Source organism: Notolabrus celidotus, chromosome 18 (genome assembly GCF_009762535.1).
Source record: "Notolabrus celidotus isolate fNotCel1 chromosome 18, fNotCel1.pri, whole genome shotgun sequence".
NCBI classification, from domain to species: Eukaryota; Metazoa; Chordata; class Actinopteri; order Labriformes; family Labridae; genus Notolabrus; species Notolabrus celidotus.
Genome location: NC_048289.1, coordinates 12,862,604 through 12,873,647, shown reverse-complemented (window position 1 = coordinate 12,873,647; position 11,044 = coordinate 12,862,604). Strand labels below are relative to the sequence as shown.

Below are 11,044 nucleotides of genomic sequence, written 5' to 3'. Positions count from 1 at the left end.
AATTTCCTCTTACTGTTGCCGCCCTATTCAATTACAGGCACCGGCAAAACCTCAATCACAAGCAGTGAGAGGATTATAAACTGGTGTTTGCACGCTTTCTGTGGACTTAATTTTCTCTGTTTTTATTTTTCTTTGGTTGGAGGTTTCTGAGTGAGGAAGACAAACACAGAGGATTTTTTTTGAGGCTTTACGGAGAACTCTGCTTTCTCTGTATCAGGTAAATGAAATCTCAGTCTCAACCGGTTTCCTTTCAACTGGCTCGTCTAAAATGCTGTATCGAGTAAAGTTCAAGACTGACGAGTAGCTCAACTAGTCAGCATACTTACACATAAAAGACTTGTTGCAGATTAAAGCTGTTTTTAGGCTTTAAACTCAGAATAGCTTGCATATGACATGAATATTATGACTTCAATTCATTGTCCTCTGAACCTGGGCATGAATTTGCTGACTAGAACTTTTTTTTAAGATTCAACAATTATAAAAAAAAAAACAGTTTTTGCTTTCAATCCCTCCATCATTATCTTTTGAATGCTGGTTAAATATGAACTGGTTTTACTGTTTTATTCCTTCAGTCAGAGGTTGAACGTTTCTGTAAGCCTGCTTTTATGTTTAGATTTCAGGCTATTGGACCCTGGACTGGCCTGTAAAATGCAGATTGGTCTGTTTGGTATCAGTAGGAGTCATGAATTGGAACTTATAAGACAGACTTCGGCTTTTGTTCCCAACCAGAGTGAACACACACCTTGAGGGGGAAAGGTGGATAAGCCGAGCCTTTGAAGAAGCTGTATCCCTGCAATCATGGGTGAATGGGGCTTCCTCGGGGGGCTCTTCGACAGCCTCCAGGTTCATTCCCCAATGCTTGGTCGTTTCTGGCTCCTACTCATGCTTGTATTTCGGATTCTGATCCTGGGGACAGTAGCCAGCGACCTGTTTGAGGACGAGCAAGAGGAGTTTGCCTGCAACACCCTCCAACCGGGCTGCAAACAGGTTTGCTACGATATGGCCTTCCCAATCTCCCAGTACAGATTCTGGGTGTTTCACATCGTCCTCATCGCAACACCGTCTCTAGTTTTTCTCATGTACGCCATGCATCACAACAACAAAAAGGAGATCCAGTCTAAATTCAGCCAGAACAGCGGCCAGATCTCCAGAGATGATCGTCATTTCAGGAGGTTTTACATTGTCAACGTGGCCTTCAGAATGCTGGCGGAGGTTGGGTTTCTAGTGGGACAGTGGTATCTGTATGGCTTCAAGGTGGAGGCCCAGTTCCCCTGCAACCGCTTTCCTTGCCCCTACACGGTGGACTGCTTCACCTCCCGCCCGGCAGAGAAAACCATCTTCCTCTGCTTCTATTTCATCATAGGGGTGATAGCAGCCATGGCCAGCTGTGCAGAGCTTCTCTACAGCTCTGTGAAGTGGTTCTGCACAAAACAGAGGCCCCATGACCTACCAAGATACTGCATTTGTGAGAACTCTCAGAACCTAAAGCAAGTTGAAGCAGCGATGGATGAAAAACCACATGCAAAGCTAATGTCAGGGAGTTTGCCCAGCAGTGTGAGGCTGAAGGGAGGATCTGTGAGGAGCAGTGCCAGCAGGAAGGTCTCCAGCATCGGACATAAGCCTAGAGGCAAATTTGTGAGCACCAAGACCCTCATGGTGTGAATGGGGCTGCTTTCAAACATGCTGCTATCAATTACTTTTGAGGATTTTTGCACTAGAAATTCACGTGTGAGTATATTTTTGAAAAGTAAAGGGGTTTGTCTTTTACTTCTAAAGACAGTTGCGAGATGGAGAATTATTATTGGGAGTTGAAAGATGAGATCAAAATTTAAAATCAACAGATCTGCAGTTGACTTGTTTGATCTGTTACATTGCAGACCACAGTCTGTGCAAGAGGGAAAATAACCTTCGGTTGCACTTGATAATGAGAAAAAATCTTCAGGAGCATTTAGTTGACCCATTGAACTAGGACAGCAGAGTTAACCCCCCTCAATAAAAAAAAGAGAGAGAGAACTTACTCTCTTAGTCAAAAATGAGTGAAGCTCAAGACCTCTGTCATGTCTGTATTACGAGACTAATGCCAAGAGTTAGTTATCTTAACATCACAAACAAAGGGAAAACAAAGAAAAGAGCTATCCTGCTTTGTCTCTAAAAACTCACTCTTGTCAACACAGTGAGATAACTCACATAAACACATAAAAAGTGATTGTTATTAAAATGAAAACAAAAGGGAACAGGGCGTTCGCAGTGAGGGGTCCAACACTCTGGAACCATCCGCCTGAGGAGATCAGGTCTGCTGAGTCAGTGAGCTCTTCTAAATCCCTTCTTAAAACATACTTTTATCTCAGAGCCTTCCCGGATTTTATCAGAATTTTATTTGACTTTATTTTATTTTAACTGTCTTAAGTAATATATTTCAAAACATTTGTATTCATTTAGAGTTCTTTTAGGGGAAGTTTATGTTTTTTAAAATGTGTTTTATTTCTTTATCTTGACTTGTGTGTTTCTATGATCTGCCTGTTTTATCTTGCTGCCCATGTAAAGCACTATGTAACCTGGTTTTGAAAAGTGCTCTACAAATAAAATTATTATTATTATTATTGATATGCTCCAGGTCGTAGCTTCAAATTCAGTCAAAACTTTGAAATTGTATTAAGTCTTTGTCTAACTCTCAGAAAGAAGTCAAATAAGAGAACATTCCTTTTAAAATGTGCTCAGCTGCGCGGACCGCTTTTTGATGGGGAAGTAAACAAGATTCTGTTGTGAGGCATTAATGTAAAGGCGGCATTTTTTTTGTCAATGTATTTGTCGTGTATTTTCTTACTTTAAAGATAAGTTATTTGGTTTTATGTTATATCAGAAAATAGGGAAACGTACCAGTTAATGTTTACTGCCGCACAGCAGTACATTAAGGACGGCATTGGGCCGGGACTCAAATAATTTGAATAATTTCCTTAAAAATTATAACTTATTCAACCATTTAAAAAAAATGATGGATTACTTTTTCAACACTTATGGATACATTGTTGTAGTTCTTGAACAACCAAATATTTCCACAATGATTTACCAACTGCTGTATATGAACTTGTCAGACCTACGTTTATCAGTGTTGTAATTCTGTACTTTGTCCATACACTGCCACTCTTTAATAAGATTTCATATGTTGTAACTAACGCCTTAATTAAAGACGTTAAGATCTGGAAAAAGGCTACAGAGCAGATGGACCAAACTCCACTCCACTCCAAACCTAATTTTTAATAAATGTATTTATTGCACTATTAGCACACAGAAAGTCTTAACACTTGCAACAGATTTTTCCTCAGTTTTGCAACTCAAAAGTCGATCCTATTAATGGCTTGTAACTACTCCATGGAGTCTTTGCAACTGATTATCCATTAATAAAGTTATTAGTTATAACCTAGAAACCCTTTTTTAAATGAAGCTGCATTAGAACAAGCTTTTGGACAAAGACAGTAAGCTCATAAGATGATTTTAGTCATCTATAACAAGCACATTATGCAGTATTGTTAAATGACACCCATTACATTGAGAACATGACTTTGTTCAGGTAGTACATCAAGTGTACATTTTTTATTTGTATGTTTGTGTTTTTATAATGTCATAGCTTTGAGTGTGATCATGTGACAGAAACTGTTCTTCGCAGCTGTGCACTTTGACTGTCTTGCAGATCGACTGGTTGCTCTAGTTTTATTTTTGCTATCTTTCACATGATCATGAATGAAGGATGTGAACTTGTGAACCTTTTTTACGATCACATTTTTTAACTTGATGATTTATGTTTTACTTGATATCAGAAGTGTTCACATATTTCATTTATTTTATGACTTACCGGCTAAAGTTGTTTTCAATGTCTCCTATGTGATGGATGTTTCTGCTATTGAGTGTCATTTGGGTTCTGAAAGTGCTCTGTTGAAGAGTTCAAAGTCAAACAGCTTCATTTCACCAACAGTTTGTTGGAAGATGCTCTTACTTTTGCAATAAAATGTCATCTGTCAAACAGCATGTCTCGAACTAGCTGAGTGGCATTTTTCAAATAAGTGGCTGTGTAGGCTGCTTTACATGAAACTGCTTGTTGGTTTGTTCACTGTGAAAGGAATGATCTTATTTTATTTCCTAAATTTTGTATAGGTTTAGTGTGTAAAACTCATTGAATAGGATATAACTTGTCAACATAAAACGCACACAACAATGCTAAAAATGTTTGCTAAGGAATGGCTTGGAAGGATGTTATTCTCATCTTTAAGCTTTATTTTTAAACTCCAGTGCCTTGAAGCTATCACATTAATTGTTGAAATGATTTTGGGTGGTATAAGTGACTCACATCACACCTGCCATATTCAGCCAACTTCACCTGCAAAAAAAAAAAAAATGTAAAGCTCCCCTCAACTGAAAAAATGTTCCTCTATGCATCACTTCACTCAGATGTTTGTGCCGATGGGTGACTTCATCTACAGAGGAGAAACTTTCTCTGGGATCATATTAAATCTCATTATAAGACGTTTATGTAAGAGCAGGATTTGTGACATTACAACTCATCTGAAGTTCATTTGTGTATGTATGTATATTTTTAGAGTCTGTATTTTTGTTTGTTTTGTCTCCCTTTCTTGGGGGGTTATCATATCCACATTTATCATAAAGCAGGGCCATGCCATATATCATCCAGACCAACTATATATTAATATGGACAGCACACCTCTATCTCCTCACACTGCTTGATGTAAAATCACAGTACTGTCTCCATGGGGGCTGACTTAATGCACTGGTGGAGCTAAGGCATGTGCAAAAACTATCTGGCTGGTGGAAGCACAGAACTGACATCACACCCTTTCTGCTAACCAATACACACATTTAACTCACCCATTAGGTGTCAAAGATCTCTCAGGTGGGTTCAGTCCACAGCAGAACAGTTTATTTAATGTCTCTTTTCAGTGTTGGTTATATCTTTTCTTGCTGACTCTTTCTCTGCTAACCAGGTACAGAACTCTACAGGAGCCCACATTTCAATCAATTAATCAATCATTTTTTAACATGAAATAACAAATTAAATTAAGCTCCTTCAAAAAAAAAAAACATTTGCGCATAAAAAATCCTGGCAGGCTTTAGACAGCAACCAGTTACCAGGGGGAGCGCTAAAAGTTATGGCACAGGATAGCTTTGTTCTGTCCATTGTTTTATACAGTGTATCCTATAAACATATCAAAGTAAAGGATTGAGAACCCTGACAGGGTGTTCAGGACTCTGACTTGAAGCAGAGGGGTCTTTTCCCAACCTGAAGAGTTAGGGACACCATCTCTACATCATCAAGTATTTAACATATGTGTACAATTAAGTAACTCTAGAGATATACTTGAATGTATTAAGGCCTGTGTCCACTAACAGCATTTTTTTGCTCCTATTTTCTGTACAACACCTATACATTTGGCATTTTCAGTGCCAACTGTCCTCAAAATTAGAACACCCTCTGCGTCAGCTGTTTGTTGTAGTTGCACCCATAGCGCTCTTTGTTGAAAATGGTTCAACTTTTGTAACACCATTGTACTCCCCAATGTCATTCTCCAACACCCACCAATCAAAAACAAGAAGAGGCGGGACTTCTGACATCTGACATTAACTTTGTCTTTACCACTAGAGGTATGTGTAGGGGAGAAACTAAACACACTTGTTACTTTAAGGAAAGATTCAAGGTCTGAGCTGATGCTTACAGCATGGTGATTCCTTTCCATTTTTTTAAGTTTTCTTTTTAACATTTTTTTGAATAGAAGCTAATATGAAGCATGGAGAACCATTCCAGTAGACTATATGGTCAGGGAAGCAGCAGAGCTGAGAGGCAACTTTTGTAACCTAGCAATTTTAAGCGCTGGTGAGAAGTGCTCTGAAATTGAGCTCATCAGCGGTGGTGGCATTAATGAACACAGACCCTCAATCTTCTCAGGAGAACATAAAACATTCACTTGATATACCTATTAGTTTGACCTGCTAAAATCATATACATATTTTGCACTACAAATGTATAGTCCTGATGCCAAGTTAAATATACCTGGTCTTCCTCTGTCCTTGCTGGAATTTTAATGCAGAAACCCTACGGTGGCCCTGAGAGCTCACATCACTACAACTTAAGAAAACACATGCAAAAAGACAAAACACAAGCAACTTAAGAAAACATCTTCATCAATTTGACAACACATGCACAGTATTTAGAAAATGTGCTGCTAAGTAAGACCACAGCACAACACAACACATTAGAAAAACGTGCTGCAAAGACCACAACACAACGGAAGTATTTCCAGAGGACACTTAAAAGTGATGCACACGGGGCACTGGTGGCCTAGCGGTCTAAGCGCCCCACAGTCGACCAATTCCTGCATGTCTTCCCCCCTCTCTACTCCCCACATTTCCTATCTCTCTTCAGCTGTCCTATGTAATAAAGGCAAAAAAAACCAAAAATATAACTTAAAAAAAAAAAGGTGATGCACACTTCCGGACTGATGTATAAGCTGAATCACGCGATCACAATGTTAAAATAAATCTAAAAAATGTACTTTTTTATCTCATTTTCCAACACCACTGACAGTAAGAGAACCTTAATAGCACTGTGACTAAAAATCCATGTCAACAAGCGTGTCTGGACATGACCATCATTTTTAAGTGTCCTCTGGAAACACTTATGAAGATGTTTTCTTAATGTGCTTGTGTTTTGTCTTTTTGCATGAGTTTTCTTAAGTTGCAGTGTTGTGAGCTCTCAGGGCCGCCATAGAAACCTGCTCTTACAGATGTTAACAGTTATGTTAACAGAATCAAACATACACTGTAATCTCACATGAAAGCAGCCTCCTTTACTTTTTAGTTCACTTAGCCAACACTAGATGGCAGCAGTTAAACAGCAAACCAGGTATTATGAAGGTTTCATCTTTAGTAAGATGACTCTATTTGAAGCCACATTATTTCAATGACAGCACCCACACTTGTGAGTCAGACGCAGATTTCTTCATATGTAAATTCATGTATTTAACCTCGGGTCAGAGTGACACATTACAATGCATTTCTCCTTAAAAGGCATGTGGATTCATGTCATTTAAACTAACCATCTCTTTGTTTTTCATGATTAAAGCTCTGTTTACAAATTGACATGAAGAAAATGTTTCCCTTTGAAGTCTTTAGCAGTCATTGATCCAAGTGGCTCATCTAAACACAAAGTAATCTAAAGACTCACCAAAGAAGCTTATTTTTGACTCAAACATTCCTCCCAGACACACACACGCACACACACTCATACACACACTCCCCTGCTGCTGTTCCCTGGACGCATCATATATGCAGATTGCAAAGCGGTGCAGGCTCTTTGAAGTGCACAGAACAGAATTCTAGATGTGTTTTATATAACCACTCGAGAGGGAAGCAAGGCAGAGTCGAACAGGATTACCGTCAAAACTTTCCCACTTTCCTTTTGTCTGCCTGCGTCTCTTACCTTTTCATGTCTGCCTTGTCAAACTGGAGGAGTTCCTGTTCCTGTCTATCTATACCTTCTCCTCAGACTCTGTTTTTTCCCTTTTTTTGTGCCTCTCCATACTTCACTCCATCTTTTTCTGAATCCGGGGAGGCCTCACTGCAGGAGTCTGTCTCAAAGAAAATGTAGGTCATCTGTTTTCAGCGACTCCCTTCACACCGACACGCAGGAGGAGATGGAAGTGATAACCTCCCCCTCCTCCTCCCTTCTTCTTCTACCTCCTCTCTCCTCTTCCTCCATTCTCCCTCCACCTTGAATAAGACACTTAAGGGGCTCCCTGTGCTTTACCTGTGTCCTCACTCCGGCCCCCTATGGAGGCTCTCTCAGTACACACCTGGCTGACAGACAGTTCCTCTCACATTCTGCCAAGTCATGCAGGGACAATGCTCGATAAGAAGCTTTTCTGTTTCAAGGAGAAAACTCATAGACATCATCCCCACAGTTTGCTTCCTTTGCTCCACATACAGCTAGCTCAATGATTTGGTTTATGCACGGCTCTGTGCTCAGTTTAAAGCATATCAGGTTGCATGTTTAACAAGAGTTTGAAGAACTTGTGACCCAGTAATATTGATTCCAACTCTTTTAATTCAGGAAAAAAAACATCACTGTCATGCTGTTGACATTTTGAGACAGCACGAAAAAACACTTGTCTCATTCATTTTCTGTAATAGTTTTAAATAGTTGCCTTTGATTTGCAAGATAATTATACATTCATGCATGGGTGGTCTTCTGTGCTATGAACACATTTTGTTCTCTTAGGGTGTACACAAACGCATTATAAGCAACGTTTTGCCAAAAAGGAATTGCACATATAAATACCCAGCTATGCATTATACATTTGCCTCCTGAGCAGCACCTGCTGGCTAACAGCTGTCAACATCTTAACCCTCGCCTGGTTTTTTCCTGGATGCGTTTGTGTATTTACTTGGAAACAGGGCCGGATCAATCCAACAAGGGGCCTCAGGGCAAAGATGAGCTTTGGGCCCCTGCTGGTCTCCCTGTTTTCCCCAAACTGTCTGCATTGCGTAGATATGTTTTTACCTTTAAGCAGCCATCAGATGCATGCAGAAAATAACACATGGCAAATTCAGTACAATTCTCATAAAGACCCAAAGGCCGGTAGTTTCATTTCTCTGTTTCATTCCTGTCCTACCTATGCTGTGTATCAAATAGCTTAATGTGATTTGCTTGGACACAAATTTATTTAGGAAAATGTGTCTCAAAAAAAAAAAAAAAAAGAGGAACTTCTCATGTTAGCTCAATACGGAAGCCATCTTATGAAAAAGATGGCAGTTTAATAACTTAAAATGTGAAAGAAAAAGTAACATTTTGAAAGGGGTTTCTTATAGATTAACTAAAAGAATCATCTTCCTAGTTTGTTCCCGCTGGGGGCTTCAGCTTGTTCTGTTCTGATTGTAGTGTTCCAGTACTATCTAGTGGGGGTATTGTTGGCCCAAGCAGTAACTTGTTCAACAGGACATAATCTTGCCTGAAAGTTGCAGTTTTCCTCTTCATGCAGTCTTAGAAGAAGACATGTGTATCATTTGCTGCCACCTTTTCGTTTTAGCCAAGTCCCAACCTCCAGTGTTAAAAATGCAGAGGTGCTAAAAACTCTGGTTCATCATGTGTCCACTAGAGGCGTGCTCCAAAAGCCCAGGAGATCTCATTAATAACAATTTTAAAATGGCAATTTTTACATCAGAAATCAACATGCAGCCTGGTACAAAAAAAAATATACTAGTCAGAGAAGCCCAATTCTAGATTTGTACACACAGCTAGAGGTTTTTTTTTTATAACTCATTTGCTTTCAAGATACTATTGTTGCAAGTTTTACATCTTGCAACTTTACAACAGACAACAACATTGTGTCTGTTGGCATGGGAAAATGGACATCAATAACTGTGAGCACTATGTTTTGAGTGCAAATGCATTTTGTGATATAAAACACATTAATAGTATAAATTTGAACTTTTCAAATTCAGTTTGTTTAAAATCTATTTGCCTACCTTGTCATTTCAATATTCATCTGTTTTCTTATTTTTATTCTTCACTCTTGATTGATGAATACATCAACAGCAGCATTGATCTCTGATTCCTGCATTAGCCTGGAAGAGGTTAGCTTACTGCAAAAATTTGTAGCCACATAATGACATGCACAGTACAAGCTTAATAGAGCTTCAGAACCAGCTATGGCTAGTTGTTTTGCAAGATAGACCCAGTTAGCAACTAGCTAAGGATCCAGATATTTTGCTCTGAGGTTGGTGAAGACCAAATCTAAGCAAAAAGAGAGTAAATATATGACATAAATCTAATTAATGCCCATGTTACTTTTTTCTGCAAGTTGACAATGTGTCAACTTTGAGGTCAAAACTTTTTTCTACAGTCCCCAAGTGGCCCCAAAAAAATATGATATTGTAGATTTGAGGCCCTCATCTTCACAGGATTCATTGTTCTTAAGTGGTAAACAATGACAATAAAAATGAAATAATAAACAAGGGTCTTTTGGGATCTCAAAGGTCTGCAGCTTATTCATAGTTAATGTTAATCCAGGTTTGCCTGAAAGTAGATAGGATATTCAGCATTCTGGCAAACGTTATGCTAAAAGAGTGCTGCTCTTGTTTCTTACACACTGCGTACAGGTACAGCTAAGTTTATTACAATTTAGCTTCACCTAGTTCACACAAAGATTGAAAACAGGAAGAGAAGCTAGTTTGGCTAAATACAACTCTGATTCATTTCTTAAATAATAAAGTTATGATTTTGTATTTGTTATTGTGAAGTTAGAAGTTAGATTTAGAGTTGAGAAAAGCAGTTTTTGTTTTGCTGGTTTTGTCAGCTACAGGTGGGCAGTTTCCAGTCTTAATGCTGATAGGCTAACTGCTCAAGAGTGGCATTGATCCTTTCAAATATCAATGAGTGTATTTCCTTGTAGAACTATCTATCTCAAATCACTTATGCAAAGAAACATCCCTAATACTTTGACAGTATGCCAATAGTGCGACTTTGTGTGTTGTATACTTGAACAGACGTGCTTTTGTTCTGGATATTCAGCCTCAGTTATATAACTTTGACCTATCTGACCCTTTGTATTGCCCTGTGTGTGCATGCGTGCGTGCTTGTGTGTGTGTCTGTGTGTGTGTGTGTATGTGTGTGTGTGGGGTCGGTGTGTATGTGTGTAACTCGCCGCTCTCTGGCCTGACGCACAGAGCCGGTGGCCAAAGACAGCTTATATCTCTCTCCTTGATCAAAGCTGTTGAAGCGTGCCTCCAACTTTATGGCGTCACTGAAGAGCTCGGGTCAGCGAACATCACACCTCGCCACTCTATCTCCTCCTCCTCCTCCACCTCATCCATCTGTACCCCTTCAACCCCTCCCGTCTTATATTTCCCTTGCCCAAGAGTGCAGAGGGTTGAGCGAAGCATCTATAGCAAAATAACCGTCTCCCCCTTTATCTGCTTACTTCTTGTTTTTCCTAATGGTGGGGTATCAAAGTATGAATGGTGCATCGTTATCCACTCA

The 11,044-nt window shown here is 39.3% G+C and overlaps 1 protein-coding gene across 1 annotated transcript; it reads left to right on the top strand.

Annotated features, from left to right (window-relative positions):
- The first annotated feature begins 798 nt into the window (after window positions 1-798).
- On the top strand, window positions 799-1,662 carry LOC117830427 (gap junction delta-3 protein-like). Its single transcript, XM_034708542.1, has one exon. The coding sequence runs from the start codon at window positions 799-801 to the stop codon at window positions 1,660-1,662; it is 864 nt and encodes a 287-aa protein (XP_034564433.1).
- The last annotated feature ends 9,382 nt before the right edge of the window (window positions 1,663-11,044 follow it).

Excerpts from the sequence above, each read along its gene's own strand:
- LOC117830427 (XM_034708542.1), top strand. The coding sequence starts at position 799 with ATGGGTGAATGGGGCTTCCTCGGGGGGCTCTTCGACAGCCTCCAGGTT.